General features: G+C 35.4%; 1 protein-coding gene across 1 annotated transcript in view; it reads right to left on the bottom strand.

The window, feature by feature from the left end:
- Positions 1 to 1,541: 1,541 nt before the first annotated feature.
- Positions 1,542 to 20,868, bottom strand: part of RYR2 (ryanodine receptor 2) — a 388,712-nt gene continuing 369,385 nt past the window's right edge. Inside the window, exons 95-105 of the mRNA XM_054062870.1 lie at positions 18,714 to 18,844; positions 18,034 to 18,076; positions 15,550 to 15,683; positions 11,938 to 11,998; positions 10,397 to 10,543; positions 8,395 to 8,529; positions 6,259 to 6,415; positions 4,365 to 4,429; positions 2,979 to 3,079; positions 2,486 to 2,537; positions 1,542 to 1,819 (exon numbers count right to left, since the gene is read on the bottom strand). Of these exons, the coding sequence (XP_053918845.1) occupies positions 1,724 to 1,819; positions 2,486 to 2,537; positions 2,979 to 3,079; positions 4,365 to 4,429; positions 6,259 to 6,415; positions 8,395 to 8,529; positions 10,397 to 10,543; positions 11,938 to 11,998; positions 15,550 to 15,683; positions 18,034 to 18,076; positions 18,714 to 18,844 (1,122 nt within the window). The 3' untranslated portion in view covers positions 1,542 to 1,723. The remainder of the gene's footprint in view (positions 1,820 to 2,485; positions 2,538 to 2,978; positions 3,080 to 4,364; positions 4,430 to 6,258; positions 6,416 to 8,394; positions 8,530 to 10,396; positions 10,544 to 11,937; positions 11,999 to 15,549; positions 15,684 to 18,033; positions 18,077 to 18,713; positions 18,845 to 20,868) is intronic.

Genomic DNA, 20,868 nt, shown 5'->3' with positions numbered 1-20,868 from the left:
TGTATGAATTTATGCCAAATAGGCAGGAAGCAAAGCTGGAATGAGTACTCCAAACTGAGTGGAGGTGATTTAAAACCTGAATAAAAATTGAAGCTGCTATACCTGCCCCTCCCACCACCACCAGCTTGCCCAACTTCAAATATTATAGAATTTGAGAGAATTTTACCAGAATCCTCATCAGAATCCCAGTTTCAGCATAGCAATATTCACAATCTGCTGAATGGAAAGCCTACCTTTTAAGAATATAGAAGTAGCATTTTTAAAGGATTATTCCTTTAGTTATAATTTTTCTTAGTTATAACTGAATACAACCTATTTATTTTTGTGACAAAACTATGGCCTGTGAAGAAATGAGTGGGAACAACAGAACAGCAGGCAGTCCAGGAGAAAAAACCAAACCTAAACAACTTTCATTAAGGAAACAACAACTTAATCCTGTTTAGAAGTGGGTGAAATTACTTCAGGGATTAATTAAAACACTTGATAACAAAACCCTCAAATGCTAGAAAAACCAGCTTGTTTCCATTCTGAATCTCTCTTTTTATTTGTAAAGGCATTACAATTGAAAAGGACTCAAAATGGAGTGATGTACACATCGTTGGTGTTTCATGATGCAACTGATGGAGTCCCTGAATGGATATTGCTTCAGCTTTGCTTTTAAAAAATAATTTAACAATAAAATTTTCAACTCCACTATCGATCACAGGTGGCAAAAATGAAAGAAAGGAAAAGAAAAGAAACCAAAACTACGGTCAAATTCATAACATATACATTGTTGCTGATGACACTTGTTCCAGATGTACAATAAAGCCCACAACACTTTATTACTATGGATATAATTATTGTGAATGTTTTTTCATGTTGATCAACTTGCTTCTCAAGGTTGTTTTTTTTTGATTGTTTTAAACTTGCATCATAAACATGCAATGAAACATTTCTTGTTAAAGTGTTTTTTGCAGTCGTCTTGTTTTCATACAAAGATTTCATAAAGTTGCAGTGTTGTAACAGAGCATTACCAAAATAAGAGCAAAAGCTAAAGAGGAAGGTAAATGTGAAATGAACTTGATGAGAATAACCTAATCTTGTCCTGAGACACTCCAGTCTTATTAAAAAGATGTGCACAATCAAATTCCTTCCTCCCAAACCCACCAAAACTACAAAATAAATATTAACTTGGAAGAAAGGGAAGACAAAAAAACCCAAAACAATGTCATCATGCACTCATCTTCTGCATAGCTCAACCCACATATAGTAAGGCACTATTTCCCCATAACTTAGTGTCCACAACAATCTTTTACAGTGCTCTGTGAACTACGTATAGTTCCTTCCAAGATGGTGAAATAAACAGATTGAATGCGTGTTGCTACCATGTCACCCCATGTGTGATCTTATAGACAAGGGCATCATCTGGCAGTTTCAGAAATAAGCTGTCTCAAGTCCCTTCTTATGTGTGCATGTTATGTATAGGTTTATCTTTTGTGTGTGCAAGTGGTTGGTTTGTTTTCCAGAGTTGCTGTTATACTTCATTGTTCTTTACTCCAGTGTTCTCAAAGCAAATACACAAAAAAATAAAAGCACAGTTGGGTCATTAAAAACAGAGCTTTGGTGCTCCAAAAAGCACAGAGCTTTGGGGATTTAAGAAATCTGTTATACATTTTCCTCTTTTCCCGACAGAGTTGGGAAATATGCAGACATATTTTCTTCTGGAAATCCTCTTCTCTGCTTAGTTGAGCTGGTCTTCATATTGTTTTCGGAAGCAATCACCGGCAGGGAAAAACTCCCAGCACCGTTCTTGATACATTTTCCATACATAGGACTCCTGGAAGAAACAAAATTTAAATAAATTAACTTGATTAAATGATAAAGCACCAACCATTACTTTTTTTTTATCCCTCTTTTATTTATACAGTGATTTGCTTTTTTTGCTTGTGTGCATATCAGGTTTTTGTATATTACTCTACAAAATCATGTTAATGATTTTGATGAGTTTAGATTAGCTTCTGGATTTTTGTTACCTAGTCAAAAAGCACTGGAGAAACACACAGAAGAGGATCAGGTAGCTTAGTTCTTATTGCAGGAGCACTGTAAAGCTCAATTAAAGCTGGTTATAAGACAATACCAGAGTAAGCAGAATATTTTCCATCATAGAAATGCTGCATCAGTCATTTCAAAACATGCTTACCTACAATATATTAAACAAAATGGCCTTTAAAGGTATTTTGTAGAAAAGCAATATTTTCTGAACCACCTGTGTTTTTTTTTCTTTCTGAGTATTTATTTTATTTTAATTTTATTATTATTTATTAAAGCAAGCCTCTATTTCTAGGCAGTAGGGAGAACAGTAAAGGATATGTCACACCACTTAAATGTGCTTTTCATTATACAGATTCCCTGGTAGAAATGACATGTGTTACACGATTTACAGAATCACAACATTTTATTTTAGAATCAGTCTTGTTGATATTCACACACTTGTTCAACCTACCTGTCCTGTATGCTCTGTTTCATCTTTGTTAATAAGATACATCAGAAAAAACCTAGAAGGAAAGAAACTGCTGTTATGAATACAATATTTGGAAACATTAGGTAAATCATAGAGGGATTAATATTTTTCAGTACATACAGAGATAATGCTGTTCATGGACTTACAAGTTCCAGAGTTCTATTTATGATAATGTTCCGAGACCCGTTGAATATACTTTCCTGAGACCTGGCATTCACTCATTGTTCAATGAACAGTATGCTAAAATTCAAGCGATTCAGTTTTATTTAGAGTAAATAGCAAATTAGTTTAAATGAAGATTTTCTAAGCTTTCTAATCTGAAAATCATAATAGACATTTTCTTGTCCATGAACACCAACTATGAGTTCTCATCAAAGCCAAACAGTACTGACTCTTAGGCAAAAGAGCTAATCGGGTACTCGCAGAGGCTGCAAGGGTCATGAGTTAGTGAGGAATTCTTTTTTACTGTACTCACAAATAATTGGCCAAGTTGTGTTCCTGTAGTGTATGTGTTTCAAAGCCATGGGGCACTGTATCGAAGTAGTCATTTCCTATTCCACAGATAAAGCACTTTGTCTAGAAGAAAGAATACAGAACACTTCAACACTACATATAACTCTCCCACGCCTTGAGAAAAGGCCAATAAGTTGTAACATTTTTCTTGAAAATGATAACGCATCACACATAATATGTGCTGAACAAAAAGATTTTTCTTTTAACAACTAGGACTGGATACCTCAGACAAAACACTTGAATGGAAGTTTAACTGCCACCAGAATAGCTTCTTACTGTTTAAAAAAAAAAAAAAAAAAAAAAATCTCTGCAGGTATAAGTGAACAGGTACCAGAATAAAGAATGGCATACAATGGTCAAAGCTGTGTTTTTCCTCCTTTAACACTTTAACGCTCACTGTATATATGGCAATATTTACCTTAATGTCTGTTGTGCTTGTCCAGCTGAAGCTGAATATGCTGAAAGTTTAGATTACTAAAAACAGTAGGTTTGCAACTCCTGAGTTCTTACAGCCATACTTTATGACAGAATAGAAAATCACCAAGTACTATCACACACAGATTAACCAAAGAAAGTACATCTGATATGAACTGTAACATGACAGTGTTAACACTCTGTTAGAAACCTCTAGTCTGTAGATGTAAAAGACTTACTTAAATAGCCGCAGACACATAATTCATTATAATATACAGCAACATACAAATATTTTTCTTGTTTATAAAAATGAAGATATAAGAATTAGCCTAAACTTTAAAAAGTCATGAGAAAATAAGCTGTTAGGCTTTTTGTCTGAATATTATGTTAATTTATCACTGACACCAAAAAACTAGCCACAGTTGATACAAAAAAAAAAAATCTATAGTAGGAATTGCCAAACAAATCCAAAGCAGAGTATCAGTTTAGACAACTTGGGTTTGTGTCCCAAGTAAAGAAACATGCAAGGTTGCAGCTAGCATCTGTCAAAGCATGGTATACCTCTTCCACAGGAGGTAGCAAAGAGTAGTAAGTGCTAGTAGAGCATCTGGATGACAGGAGAGGTTTCTTTACATAAAATAGTGTAAAAAGAATTTTATTGTGTATTAACAGAACTATTTATGCAAGTTCTTATATCGTAATACATACAAAAAAAAAGTCAAAAAAAATCTCAGTTATTTTTCTCATCTAATGAACTGTGATGTGAGAGTAGAATCTCTCTCATCCAGTACGCTGTATGATATTGGATCGTGTACAGAATTGTATTTTCCTCTTAGTTTAAAAAAATTTCCACTAGCTACATCACATTTTGATTGAAAACTGGTATTCATGAGATGTGAAAGTAGGTTACGGTTCAGCAACTGGATGTTCTTACCTCCATGTCTTCCTTAACTTGCTCCTGCTGGTCTCTTAACTCACCAAAAGCATCAATAATTAAACCTAGGGTTTAAATTAAAATGATAGTTAATGTTCAAGAACACAACTATGACAAAAAATACTTGGAAATCCAGGGTAACTCTGACAAAGAATATTAAGCAACAATTTGTGCAGAAATAATAGAAGCCACTGTACATTCCAAAGACCATAAAAACTAACTCAATATGTGAAAAAAATGAGCAAGTCAAAGAACATGGCTACTAGTAACACAGCTTGCAGCACCATTTGGAATTATAAAATGGTACAAGCAGACTTCTGTCTTATTCACAGTACTCTGACCTTGACTCAGTGCATCAAGACATATGTGGTTTTACAGTGACAAAGGCTTTATTATAGAAAGGATATTACTGCATATAACAGAGTTCATTTAATGTGTATTCAGAGTACATTTAACAGAGTTCAGGGATTTATTTCACAACAGATGCAAAGAAGTCCAGAGCTCTGTGCATCCTCTCTCATCACGGTTTCCATGTAGTACAAGGTTCCACTGTTAGAGCTGTACAGAAGTAATGGGTCATTTCAGGGAGATTCAGAAAGTAGAAGAAAATCTAGCACAAGTTCTATGGCTCAGATTATAAATTCTCTATGATTGTCCCTTCACTTACACAAATACAACTAAGGACCAACTCCACAATCACTGACACTACTGTGCTGTAAAATTGATGAATACCAGATGAGAATTATACTCAAAGCTTGACAGCTAAGGCTTCTACTCTTCAGCCAATCACAAAATGAAATAAAAATCACTAAGAGATATGCCACTTCAGGCTATAAAAAATTTTGTACCCTCCCCAAGCCCTATAAAAACTTGTTGCTTGATTAAGAGTTTTAAGCAATTTAGCCCAAGCTCAGTCTCACGTTCTAAACTTCATTGTAGGAAGTGAGAAAGTATCCTTACTGCTGTAAAAATCATCATATGTTAGCTAACTGAAAGTAATAAGGTATCACCATTTATAATGGCAATGGGACGTAACAAAAATCATAACACATGTTTCCAAAATCAAGAATATACTTCTGTTAATTTGTGCAGACTTTAATAAAAGTCCTTATGGGCATGCTTTACAGAGTTTGGAAGTCATGATGTGTAAAACAGATGGGGCTTCTAAGTACTTTAGGTAATAACATTAGACATCATTAATACAAACATAACAGAGAACATCCTGACTTTCCAAAATTAAGTATCCACTATGCATATTACAACAGTGAGCCATACTATCAGTCGAATAGTTTCACTCAAATTCAGAAGCTAACCTGATGTCAGCAGACTTCCCGTTGTCATTAACCAGCATACACTAAAGCTGTTTCATACCAAGCACCTTTCTTTACTCTTTGACATCGCTCAAGTAAACAGGCATCACTCAGAGGTTTTTATATAATAAAAGATGAAACCTCTTAAAGCTATGTTCCAGTTTTCACACCAATATCACCATTTTGAAGATTTGCCAGACACTAAACACTGGCTCACAAAGGGTGGGTTATGTTGAAAGACAATTTTAAGGTGTGCCACAAGATTTCTAATCATTTCTCTTGATGATCATTTACAGAAGGCTTTCATAAGGGGCAATGAGAAGACAAACTGTAGACAAACAAGGATTCACACAGCAAAAACTTTGTTTTGTTTCCACTGATACGGGTAAAGCCTGGATTTTACAGAGACAAGGAAGAAAAACATATTGATAAAAGCCAGCTGAGCGTGACTTACTACATAAACATGTGCTTTATCATCTGCCCTGCTATCCTGATCGAATCTTAGATGTGTGATTACCGAAGCACTAAGATCTCTATACTGCTAAATAATGTTTTCAGTCCCACCGTGCATTACAAACATATACCTTGAATAATTGCAAGCAGGATGACAATCACAAAGAAGAAGAAAGTGATGTCAAAGATAATACGATATATTTCATATTCATCTCCTGCTGGATCCTCTATTTCATCACCAATGCCTCCACCTGCACGTACTCCAACATACATGTGAAACATGTAGCACTAGAAAACACAAAACAAAGTGATACAAAATTTGTCTGTAGCTAAAAGCAAAAATATGCATTGTTGCAAATTCAGTAACTGTCAGAACCCCACAATGGTCTAGCAACTATATACTATGTCAAACTATGCCAAGTCATGTTTTTCTCCCATTTGAGGTTATGTATATTTCTGAGGGAGCTGAAATGGGGGAGCTTTGAGGGAGCTGAAGCTGGTCCATTTCATGTTCTTCAACTACCCTAAGCCCAGCAGCCCACCACGATTCACATACAATCATTTCAGTAATGTGCAAAAAGGAAATAACGTTACCACCACAGACATGACCTTTTCTATTTTCCTAGCTCAAAAGTGAATGACTTTCCCCATCACTGTTGTTTCAAACAAAAATTTAAAAAAAAAAAAAAAACAAACCACACAAAAAAATCTTTGAGAATCTTTGTGCAGAGGACAGGCTAATAATGGAAAAAGCCTGAGACTAGTACGGTGAAAGTATGATCTGAAAAATGGCATAATAGGTCTCTTGGTATAGTTACATGGGATGCTGACAACACAAAATTTCCAATCCATCATGCTGCAATTTAATAGAAAATTATTATATCATTCTCAGAGTTCTGGAGCAGGGGGCTGGTTCTTCAAGTACCTTTGCAAACTACAGTGACAGGGTTATCACTCCCTATCAAAAAGTAGTGATGAGAATAACAATAACTAACTCCTAAAACCTAACTAGAAAGAAATCCACTCTCTTATCTCTATGCCACAGTCATCCTCAAAATCCCCTGTGTAGGGAATTGTAGGGTATAGTAACACACAATGCTGAGTGACCAATGGCTGACAAATGTAAATTTTTAGAAACTGTTTTTATTTCAGCATTTAAAGCCAATCATTAACTCAATCAGTGAATGTACTGCTAGTTACCTAAAAAGTTTTAAAAGTTAGTTTTCTATTTCTAAAATAAAAATATAGTCTCTACTTTTTCTTTAACATCACTTCTCAAGTCTTAACACTTTTACAAAAGACAACCCTGATTTTATGTCATACGACACATTGTTCTAACTCAGTCCTGTACAATGTTATAGTCTTTCTGTAAGTGCATTTTCAGAGAATTACAGAGCAGGTCAGGTCAGAATGGACCTCAGGAGGTCTGTTGTCTAAATCCTGCTCCAGTCTGGGCCCACTGTGAGCTCAGAGAAAGTTACTGTCAGCTTTATACAATTAGGTCATTACAACCTTCTAAGGATGGAGACTGCACAACCTTTCTGAGCTACCTGATCCACTGTTTAGTTTGCTTCCACAGCTTATCTAATTACTGGGCTTTTAAATGCTGTCGATTTCCTAGAAGTGAATACACAACACTGAAATATATTTAACTTTGTTGCACATGATTATTTTTAGAAGGGAATTAACTGTAACACACCTTAGAAATTCTTTGTTTTAAAGTCTACCTACCATGCACAATCGCAAAGTCTGACACTGTCTCAGTAAGTACAAAATAGTTTTCAGTGGTTCTGGGCACAGAAGAGATTTCGGTAACGGAATCGCCAACTGAAGATAATCATGACAATTTATGCTAAGGGAAAGCAACAGATTTCCAAGCTTAAACAAGCATTTCAGTACCTAAATTACTTATGAAAGTCCTTGCCTACAACTGACCCTCCTCAATGGCTTGTAGAACATCAAGATGCAGCAATACTGCTCTTTAACTGACTTGGCTCAGCTTCGCAGCCTGCAGTTGATTTTCATTCTTTAAGAAACTACAGCAAAGAATATCATCACACTTCTTCTGCTCATTTATAGATGTATTTGTTTAAAATGCATAACGTATATCTAGTTGTCAGGAATGTTCCTTGTATTTGTTGCTTTGTCTTCAATTATAGCCTTTCCTGCTGCTGCCTAATGATACAATTAGGAACTGGAATTACAAGCAGGCCAGGACAAAAACATAACAGTTTAAGAAAATATCTAAAAAGCAAAATAAGACTTACTGTTAGCATATCATCACATTTCATGTCTGGCATATCACCATCTTCGCTCTTGTTGTAGAATTTGCGGAAAAAATTGAATGCCACTACTGTATACAAATATACTACTACTGCCAGTAATCCCACTGTTAGGACAAGCTGGAAGACAAAATTATAAAGTGACTATAACACCAGTACAGAGTTATGCTATATAATTTTCTTTGCAAAAAGAGAAAGAAAGTAGCAATAATCTATATGTACTAGCGGAGGAATACTGTAAGTTTTCGGTCTCATTGCGTATCTTCATAATACTTGGAAATATATCTGCATATTTTCATGAAAAGCATGTGAATTTCACCTGTTTTATTTTGAAAGAAACACATGCTTCAGAAACATAATTACAAAGACAAATCTTGCAAAATCTAGTAGATACATACTAGTCAAACAATACATTAGAATCATAAAAAAACACAAAATCAGGCACAAATATCTGAAAGTTTACTACCTAATAGTAACAGTACTGCTATATAATGTCACCTATTATATAACTGCAATATAATATTTCTGATTTAATACTGCAACAATTTACAAAATCATGTATAAAACAAACCCTTCCTTATATTTTAATATCTACCTCAGAGAAGCAGCAACAAACATTTCACTGCTCAAATGCAGCATCACTGAAATTTTGCCTTGAGCTTTATGGAAAACAGCTGGAAGTGAACTGCATTATTCTGCTAACTGATATTTCACTTGCATAGCTGCCAGACCTAAAAAGTTCCTTATCATAAATAATGCCTCCTCACTTCACAGAAAATTTGCTAAAACATCAGGACTATTTTTAAAAGGTAGCCTACTTCACATACTTCAGGTGCAGACTGATTTTTACACTGTTTTTCTTCTAAGAAATCAGAATTAAGAATTTAAGAAATTCTGTTCTTTAAAAGGCAAAGAATGCTGTATGTTTGTTTCTGTAGCTTTTCAAGACACAATTTTTGTTCCACAAATGAAAGTTTCTTATATAAATTAAAACAAATAATAGTTTGTCAGGGTGAGTTCATAATTAAGTCTTCTGTGTGTGATGTGCTTCACTAGCTATTTTGAAATATAAACTGTATCCATCTAAATACGTATTACTTCTTCCAATATGTTGACAATAACAGTGCATTTGAATGCAAAATTAAATGAGTCACCATTCACACACATAAAAAACCACCGCTAATGGGTTTATGTTTCTCTAGTATCAAACTTGCTTAAAAAAATAAACAAAATCCATGAAAAAAAAACGCTTGCTACTTATCAATTTCAAAATGGCACTTACCACCACAATTCTAAAGAAACTATTGTATAAGGACAGAGCTGAAGCTCCAAATTACTACAACAGCACATAGATATACACTACAGAGAAGACCTATATATTTTCATTCCCAGCCCTCTTGTATAAGAATTATATTGGCTGACTTGTTGGAAGATCTTCTAAGCAGACTAAGGATGGTTTTTTTATCATTAAAAATTGATTACAAAGGTCTCTTGAACCAGAAAGGCAATCAGACTTGAGGAACGCAAAGTCTTAGATTACATTAAATGTCATTCCTACAACAGGTCTGAGTAGATGAAAAGTCTTAGTTATTTTCTTTACTTAGATCAGAAATGCAATTTCAGATTTTATAGCTTCTTTAAGACAAACTTTCTTATTATCACAGAGCTGAGTTTCTCAAATAGTCCTCCAACAGAAGGAGTAACTGGGTCTCAACTGGACCTTCTTTAGATCAATCTGAAAAAAAATTTAAACTGCAGCTTTATGACAAAGTTGCTCACAATAGCTAGAAATTGTCAAGTATACAAATCCTATTTTCTTATGCTTATAAACCCCACTGTATAATTTCCCCACTGATCCAATTTCTAAACATCATGATGAAAGAACAATTCTGTTGTCAATCTGCAGAGCTGCTGGATTAAGTCATGAAGTGATCGTTCCTGTGTACTTCTTAAGTAAAAAAGCCTGAAAACAGATGACAGTTGATACCTGTTTGCCATTGTGGGTCACTGATGACAGGATAGTTCGTAATGTCTTGAATCCCATTGCAATGTCAAGGAGATGAGCAGCAAAGAAAAAATTGTTGTAATGGCCAAGGACAGACATGGTCATGTACCACGCTAGGTAAAGGAAAGACTAATAGAAAAAAAAGTGCATCACAAAATAAAACTCATGGTTATTATCTTTAACTTAGTTCAAAACATTAAAGAAAGGTAGAAATTGCTTGAATGTGCTTTACTTTAATGCCTGTAAATGCCTTTAATTTAATGCCTTATTTTTTTTTTTTTTACATAGAATTTGCTACAGATCTTAGAGAGTTTTGCTTTTGTACAAAAATATTAAATCAGGAAATAGAGTTCACAAGACACAGTGAAAACTGACATTCTAAATTTTAATTTGTGGAAACTAATTTTGAAATTCCTAAACCCGTATTTGTTAATGTTTTTGATGTAAACAGTTTTTCTAATTTAAATTATGTTTTCCTTTATTATTTTCTAAATAATTACACTAAAATATTAAAGTACTAAGATAGTTAATGACAAACGAAAGGACTCTGCAAGCAACAAAAGAATTTATTAATTAATTCAAACTAGTAAAACTACTGCTTAAACATATAAGCAATATTTAAGTAGTTTACTAACTATTGCTACAAATGTTACTTTCACCTTTTCCTCTATCATTTAGTTTTTATTGGTCCTAAACACAAGTACATATTGCTAAGAGAAATTACAGTCCCTCCCTTAGGAAAACTGTAATCCTGAACAAACTCTTAACTCTTTCCAAATCATCCTCTCTGTAGACTGATCATCCCTTCCTGACTAAAGTCAGACTACACTCTAATTCTCCAGCACTCCAAGTTCCAAAACTGTTTATCTCCCAACCAGTTTTTCCATCAGTAAAATAAGCCAAGTTAGGTAAGCCTTAATCATAAGACTTTTAATAATCATATGATGATCACGTCCTTAAACCGCAAGACACTTTAAATGGTCATGTTTGCCAATCCTTTTCTTGTTTGTTTTTAAAGACTAATTTTTTTCAGACTATTAAAATCGTCATCCCCATTCTACACCAGCTGGTGTAGAATGTGTAGTGTAGTACTATGTAGTGTAGTACTATCAGTTGCACTGATACAAATACTAGTGATTCCACATTCACTATTTATACTAATCTGACTGTGCTCCAGGAATATTCATGTGTTCATCATAAAGTTTATGAACAATACAAAAAATAGCAATAAGAATTTATATAGTCAGTTTCATATTTTACAGCACAGTGCTCTTGAATAAAGCATATCAGAAGGGTGGTGGGAATTCACTGAGGTTCTAGAGGCTAACACCTATATGTCTGGGAAAAGATTTTGGTAATCTCTTTCTACTTTTCCAAGATTTTCTTAAACTATGTAGTAAATTAAATGAAATAAAGAGTATTTCATTCTTGAAATGCTTTGGGCTAACAAGCATATATTGCTCTTTAGAAGGTGAATATATGCATATATATATACGCACACAAACAGATACTGATAAACTTACATTATCAGTGAAAACAACTCCTAATTTCCACATCTGATACTTAACATCAATGGAATTTAGCCTGTGAAAATAAATACATAAATTGCATTTTATACCAAAACACAATAAGAAAATATGCAACACAATCTGCAGTAAATATATTGTCACATAAACACAGGACACAACGGCTGATCTGTCTCCAAAAGCTGAAATACATCAGAACATTGTTCTAATTCACACTTTTACTCTGGAATGGACCTGTCAAAAAAAGGGGAAAAAAAGGCAGAAAACCAAATTAATAAATACATGTTTAGATTCGTCAGACCTAATGCTGATTGATGTCTATGATATAATCATCTATACACAAGTGAAATGAACTGTCTTTATAATCAAAGGAGAAAGAGATTTGGGGTTTTTTTTTTTGCCACCCATCTAATCCTAAAACACCTGTCAAAAAAGCTCAGAGAATTTGTACCCCAAAATGCCAATTCTTTACCTTTAGTTATGATAGCATACCTTGGGTGATACAATTAGACGACATTAAAGACAAAGTGAGGTGAAATGAATCTCAGAGCTTGTGTACATTGTTTTTCCCATTGACATCAGGAACAAATTCACATGAAAGAAAAACATACATTTAAAGCTTTGCAGAAAAGGACTTGGAGTTCTTGTCGGACTGCAAGTGGAGCATAAGCCAGCAATGCATCCTCACTGCAAAGAAACCTAATGGAACTCTGAGGTCAACAGGACCCCTTGGGAAACTGCTCTCAGGGACAAGAGAGTAGAACAGAGCTAGCACATCCTTAAGGACACTTCCCACAGAGTGCAAGAGCTCTCAACATCCAGGTGTAAGAAAAGCAAGAGACTGGCCTGGGTGAGTTAAGATCAGCTGGTCTAAAGGGCAAGGCAGAAATGCACAGGCAGTGAAAGCAGGGACTACAACAGATGCCCGGCTTATTGTCTCCCAAACTAGCCTTATGTCACTGATTGCTGCAGAAGTTTGAGCCTCACCTACCTCTTCCACAGTCAGTCTTCTCTGATTAGACTAACGACTACAGAACCAAGAACAGAAATTGGGAAGGCTAAGGGACTGAGAAGTAATTCTCCCTATAACATCTTTGATAAATAACATTTATCTTAGTGTCTTTCATATTGTTTTCTCAAATATACTTCATCTGCAGCCAGCTTAACATCATCCAGCCCAGAAGGAATATTTATTCAATGGAAAAACAACGCACTATCTTAACCCCAGTGTGCAAATCTTAACTGTCTTTACTATCTGATCTGTAGTAAAGCTCCAACTGAATCATCTTCCATAGTTGGTTACCTTTAAATAACATTGCAAGTTATATAAATAATTATTCAAATATTTAAATACACATTCATGAGTTTATAGAATCACAGAATGATTGAGTTGGAAGGAACCTCAACGATGATAGAAATCCAACTCTCTGCCATGGGCAGGGACACCTCCCACTAGATCAGGCTGCCCAAGGCCCCATCCAACCTGGCCTTGAACACCTCCAGGGAGGGGGTATCCACAATTTCCCTGAGCAACCTGTTCCAGTGGCTCACCACCCTCATCATGAAGAATTTCTTCCTAATGTCTAATGTAAATCTTCACCCCTCCAATTTAAAGCCAAAGTTTAAATATATATACTTTAAAAATACTCAAGACTGTACCCATAATCTGAATGGCTCTGACAGAGTTAAAATATTACAGTACATTGAGGATTTTTTTATGCAGTGCATCAGTGGGACAGACGAGTTTCTGAAGGAGCATGGTCACTTATAAGTAGAGTGCTCCAAGTCCCCTACAGAAACACAGATGAAAGGGAATCCCAGGCTAGCAGCTTACAGGAAAGCGGAAGAAACAGTGGGAGCTAGGGGTCAAGGAGACAAACGAAAAACCTTGTTTATTTGTATTGTGAATGGAAATGCTTCATGCTGCATTTCCCTTCTCTGTTGACAGACATAGGTATCAGGTCTGGCCTCAGTCTGGGCCACCTTCTGCTAGCACATGCAGAAGCAGAGGTACTAGAGCTGGGATCTGCACCAGGTCATACCACTGTCCTTGCATTTCCCAAAAGTGGTGCAGTAAAGGTTTCATCCAACCAATTTCTTATCCACCTTATCATCCACCCATCAAATCCATACCTCTCCAATTTAAAGAGAAGGATGTTGTGGAGGAACCGTGTCAAAGGCTTTACAGAAGTCTCAACAGATCACATCTGTTGGTTTTCCTGTGTCCACTGCTGCAGTTACTCCATCTTAGAAAGCCACTAGTTTAGTCAGACAGGATTTGCCCCTGGTGAAGCCATGCTGGTTGCCATTAATCCCCTCCCTCCCCGCCCTCCATGTGCTTTAGCATAGCTTCTAGGAGGATCTGTTCTACGATCTTCCCAGGCACAGAGGTGAGGCTGACAGGTCGGTAGTTCCCAGGGTCATCTTTTCTACCCTTTTTAAAAATGGGGACAATGTTACCCTTCTTCCAGTTGCCAGGGACTTCTCCTGACTGCTATGACTTTTCAAATAACAGTGAGAGTATAAAAGGCATAAAAATAATTAATTTTTTTTTTAACCTCAAGCACAGGTCCTACCAGACTATACACCAGCAGCAAAGCATCAGGCAAGCTAGTATTCTGGAAAGCACTTCTGCTACAAAATTAAATTTTATTTAATATTGCAACGCCACAGAGCCCTTGGGCCTTAACACTGCACATCACTGATTGTTCAGATGGACTCCAGATTTATTTATCCATCTTTACAATACATGAATATTGAAGATCCTTCTGTACAAAATCAGACCTTGCTTAAATGCAATTCTAATCTACTACCGGTCCCACTGTCTATCATATATAACCCTTGCAAACCCACTGATAAAATGTTCCTTTTAAAGAAAGCTATCAATAACCTCTCACACGATTAGATCTGTAGCAGAAAAATTCCATCTGTTAAAATATATTCTATCTATTTGAATACCTTTTTTTATAATGCAGAACTGGAAAAAAACATTTTTGCAGTACTTCACAAAAACTGAGGATTTCCCTCTTCTAAGAAGGAAAGTGAATGCAATTACTTTGAATGTCTAGTTTTGATTTTTTTTTTCAGGTCTGCCTCACAGATGATGAGTAAATACACAGTTTAAGAAAAACAAATTATAGAAAGATGTGAAGGCTAATCAACTCCCTAGATTTTACTGGTCATTACCACTTGAATTCCATTCTATCATTTCTTTATAAACAGAATACACAGTGACAATTTTGTCTACTCTTTCCAGCTGAGCTGAACTAAGAGGATGATATAAAGGAGTTTCCAGTCTAGTTGTAATGATGCTATTGAATCAGCAGGAATGTAATGCATTTAAGCACCTGTGCACTAAACTAAATCTTCATACATAAAAAACAGTGGAGTCCTGCATATGTCTTGTCTATAATAAAATAAATTCACTATGAAATTCAACTTGAGAATTGATTTATCTTGTATAGTCATACATAAAAGAGAAGCAAGGAAATTTGAAGCTGGATGACAAACTTTGAATCCTTTACTTTAACTTGCAAAAAACCCAAAAACAAGCAAACAAAAGAAATGAAAATTTCCAATAACACAAACAAACCAGAAGCAGATGCTTACACAGCAGATAAGGAGCTATCCTTCTTTGGTTTCTTCTTTTCTCGAGCATCACTGAAATCGAGAGCAGCTTTGTCCATTCCTAATAACTCACTGATCCTGTCACGGCCATAGAACTCACCATATTTATCCATGACCTAAAGTTAGGAGGAATATTCAAGACAAACAGTTGGTTAGACTGGCTTTTTTCAGCCTACTTTCTGAAGAGAAGTTTAACCTACACAATCTTTTTCACCTGTGTTTGTTTGTTTGTTTGTTTGTTTCTTTCTTTCTTTCTTTCTTTCTTTCTTTCTATCATATTAGTCAGTAATCTTTTTTTCTGCTCTGTTGTAAACAATTCAATAGAGGCAAGAGGTGAGTGTCAGAGGTAAGATGCTCCTGCTCTTTGAATGAAAATAGGAAGAGGAAAGCACCCCAGCAGAAGGTGAATAACTAGCTCAATATTATTACTGACAGAAAAAAATACACTGTGCTCACAGGAGAGAGATATTTCACATCTTAGCTATGTGGAAATGTCTGATTAAAATAAGATCTTTTCAGGGAAAAAAAAAGAAAGATACATATTTATTCTGTTTAAAAAGATTTTTTTAAATAACCGGAACATCTGATTGGGAATTTCAGATGCTTGTGATATTTTTTTTCTTTTAAGGAAAGTATTTCACGCTAAAATAGTAATGAAAAATGTCTTCACTTATTAACTAGCTCCATTGCATAATTTTATGATCCTAATTTGCTTAGTTAATAAGGCAATGAAAATGTAATAAATACAGAATATATAGAAATCAAAATCTCTTGAACAAAGACAGCTAATCACAATTTTCAGTGAGCTACTATAATTTAAAAGACATCTTTACAGAAGTGTGATTCAAGACTGGCACTAAAAGCTGTATAAAATATAAATATTATTTATGTTTTATAAATAATATTTCACAGATAATAGTAGTTCACACATAATATCCTGCATTTGATATTTAATATCAAAATATTATTTATATAAAATATTTATAAAATAAAATAAAATATTTATATAAAATATAAATATATAACATAAATATCCTCTTTTTCAATTGTGATCAAACACCTTATCAAGATTATTCTCATTGTAATCTACAGTACATACATAAAATTTACTTCCTAAGAGCAAGATGAAAAAACATTCAAGGTGACATACATAAGAAATTATCTTTAAAATTTTTGCATAAGGAGGACTATTTTTGAGAGAGTTTGTTAGGTTATGTCATAAAAGCTCACTTGCACACTCAAAGGAGCACAGAGAGACAATAGCTGAGGGTCAGTCCAAAGAATCTCCTGCCCAGCTACTCCCAAACCCACCCCACAGGAGTCATGAGCCCATTCAGGTGCTTTGGAGAGGAACAAGTGTGAGAAAACAGAATGGTAAGGAAAAAGAGGGACAGATGCCTGTATATATTTTGCCGGTCAGTACAGTTGTCTGACTGTGCCCTGTGCCTAGACATCTCAATCTGTCCTATCTCCTTATTAAGTTCCTATCTATTTGGCTTGTATCAGAAACGGTGTGACCAGCAGGTCCAGGGAGGTGATTCTCCCTCTGTACTCAGCACTGGTGAGACCTCACCTTGAGTACAGTGTTCAGCTCTTGGCGCCTCACCACAAGAAGGATGTTGAGGCTCTGGAGCGTGTCCAGAGAAGAGCAACGAAGCTGGTGAGGGGGCTGGAGAACAAGTTTTATGAGGAGCGGCTGAGAGAGCTGGGGTTGTTTAGCCTGGAGAAGAGGAGGCTGAGGGGAGACCTTATCGCTCTCTACAACTTCCTGAAAGGAGGTTGTGGAGAGGAGGGAGCTGGCCTCTTTCTCCCAAGTGACAGAGGACAGGACAAGGGGAATGGCCTGAAGCTCCACCAGGGGAGGTTCAGGCTGGATATCAGAAAAAAATTTTTCACGGAAAGGGTCCTAGGGCACAGGAATAGGCTGCCCAGGGAGGTGGTCGAGTCGCCTTCCCTGGAGGTGTTTAAGGAATGGGTGGATGAAGTGCTTAGGGACATGGTTTAAGGGAGTGTTAGGAATGGTTGGACTCGATGACCCAGTGGGTCCTTTCCAACCTGGTGATTCTATGATTCTATCTTCTGAACGTCTCCTGGCTAACATACTGTCTATTCTATGTGCATACATAAATACACACAGAGACAAAACAATTTACATATATGTTGCAATAAACATACAAGTATACACAGAAATTCTCCACAGTTTCATGCATATGAATATCTGTTTTATATAACAAGCTTTATGCAGAAAAAGTTTGAAAGAATAACTATCCAAATTACATAAAAGTAGTTGTGAGCATGAGGTGAATGAGGTATTCTGTGTATCTTAACATGGTAGATATGGAAATCTACATTGAATTAAAGTTATATTTCAAAGAAGCACAGTCCACATTTCTTCAAACACAAAAATAAACATGCATTAAAGCTTTATTTTAACTTCATATACGTTTTTAAAAAAATAAGCCTTACCTTTCTTTTCACAAATTTGTCCCAATAGTTGTTTGGAAAAGATCTGAAAAATACAGATAAATAGGATTACATTCTAGACAGTTATGGCAAGATGCAGTAGCTAGTAAGATGTCATAAAAATCCCATACTGATTTTGTTTCTAAGACACTTTGCATTGTTGCTATCACCAACTAGTCATTCGCGAAGTCACTGAATTAAAGTTGCCAAATGGTGTTCAGCCCACCCCATTAATGTGGTTGGGAAAAAGTGGCAGAGCTGATGCCTGCAGACAGGGCTGTAAAGCAATTGGATCACAATCCCACGAGTCAGAGAGTCAGGACTCTAAATGTGTTCCCAAAGGAGACCCTTCAAGAGACACTAAAAGGAACCAAAGCACAGTGGACTTTTTAACTGTCAACAATACACAGTCATCACTGTGCTTGCCAAAAGAAATAAATTACTTTTTTTTATTTTATTGAACAGAAATAATTTTTCAGCAAAAACATGGGAATGAACAAGATTAAAAGTAATAGTAAACATTAGCATTACAGATGCTTGAAATACTTTGTATATAATTGCTAGAAATACATCCCTCGCAACTGTTTATTTCAGATAAGCTGGATGATCAGCTATATAATTATGAAGACCGAAGAACAATTCCTTATAACTCTATAAAAGAGACAGAGTAGGCAAAAACTCACTGTGTGTTGATTACAAGTCTATCCCACTGCCCTTTAATATCATCTTCTGAAGGCTGTTCAGTTATATACAGCCCATCAAATTCCAATTTCCTTGCCACTTCCTTTTCTCTCTTAAAAATAACCAGAGGAACCTGCAATTGAAAAAAAAACACATTGGGAATTATTTGAAAAAAAATTGACATGTCTGAAAAATTTTAATCTAGTGCTTATGACAAATTAAGTATGAAAATCAAACGAACCAAAAATAGCATTAAAAAAAAAATTAAAACCTGACAATTGCCCACAACACTGCAAAGGTAAAGATGCACAAGGACTAAGTTGTTCAGAATCATATAACTACAGTGTCCCACATAGCTGTAAAAAGATGGCCAAACCCCTGCAAATGTTGTAAACAAAAATAGTTCTTCAATGCTATGGATCTATTATAGACAGTTAAGTAAAAGAGAGCTAAAATAAACTTTTTTTAGATCCTCAGAAATTCTAGTTCCAAAATATTAATTTGGAATCACATTTTTGGATTGCATTTTGATACCCAGAGGTGTTAGATGTTATCTCCCATTTGTTAAAGAATTCTTGAAGTTTCACAGTGGGAAGGAAAGTGGTTTCACAGCAGAGAGCAGAGGAAGACTGGGAGCAGTAAAAAGAGAAATCCTTAAAACCATATTCATATTCCACATACTTGATTTTTTGCTCTATACATATTTTCCAGCAGCTTGGACACCTCAGCAGTAAGGGTCAGGCCTTTCCTACAACTGCCTTTCATCAGCTGGATGACATTCAGAAGTCCATTTTATGAAGGCAGATGTAACTAGTGGTTGCAGCGGAATCGATTTTTTAGAAATGTGTTACCAATAAAAAAAAAACCTTACTCTTTCCTGGAACTATTTCACAGGTTCCCAGAATTCATCCACTCTGCACAGGTGACTGTATTATTAGTCAAAAGCGGACATGAGTATACTGAAATAATAAAAACTAGACTACACAAGAAACATGGTGATTGCATTAGGTACAATAATAATAGTTACAATCTTATTTTCAGACAGCTAATTGAGAAAAATTTAATGGATTTCATGTGGACTGATCTCCAGAAGCAAACATATCACACATAGACCTGCTGTTAGGAAGATTCTTAATTTTCAAAACAGTGTATCTCCAAAGACAGAGTCTGAAACCATATTTGGTCTTCTCTTCAGAATTTCAGAATTTGAAAAAAGGCAATTCATTATGGCAAGAAAAATACAATAATAATGTATTTCCTTTCTAGTAAGAGAATATGGTTAAGAAAAAAAAACGTGGGAAAGTAGCATAAAAACTCATAGAGCAAAAAGTGCTGTGAGGTGGGAGAAGAGGATGTCTCAAAAGCCACTAGTCTAAGCTCTCATGCTGCATGGTAACTAGTGAAACAGAAAAAAGTGGTTTAGTATTCATCAACTGCAGAGATGTTAGAGATGAAACTCAGTCACTTAATGCAGCAGTATGACGACCATTTGCTTCAACTACTTATGCAGATTGTGCCTTTTTGGCATAGAAAAAGTATTATCCTTTAAAAGAGGGAAACAAGAAAAAAAGAAAAAAGAAAAAAAAGAAAAAAAGAAAAAAAAAACAGGTTTAAGTTTATTAAGTTATAAAACTTAATAAAGAAACAATATTGTAAGGACAAATGAGTGGCCATAGTGGGTCATAGTAAAGGCCCATTTAAGCTAGAACTATCTTGCACTTTGGCCAAAGGTTTTTGCTTTGGGAAAAGTGTAAAAATGCAGGAAGTCTTTTCAGGTATACTCCTCTCGGTTCCACAGATTTATGGCATTTGGTCTTAAACCAGAATCAGTATTTTGTCAATAAAGATGGCACCTTTACTTCTTACATCCCTACCAGAGATCTTCTGTAAATATTCCTTTAGAAGATGCTTAAGTTCCTGCCAAAACACAACCAGCAGAATGTGTATGAAAAGTAGGCATTTTCTATAAGCAATAAGCAGTGGCAGTAGTCCAAAATGCTGCACAGTTTTCAAACTACCCACTAGATAGACAAGTAATGCATACAGTGTAATCTAGCTTCTTCCAGGCATGTGCGTTCAGAGCTTGTCTTTGACAATCATAAGCAACTTCTAGTACAGGTTACTGCCCTAATTTTCTGGCTGACATGGTAACAGTAT

The sequence above is a fragment of the Cuculus canorus genome, chromosome 3 (assembly GCF_017976375.1).
Source record: "Cuculus canorus isolate bCucCan1 chromosome 3, bCucCan1.pri, whole genome shotgun sequence".
Classification (NCBI taxonomy): Eukaryota; Metazoa; Chordata; class Aves; order Cuculiformes; family Cuculidae; genus Cuculus; species Cuculus canorus.
This window is presented reverse-complemented; position numbering and strand designations above follow the sequence as displayed.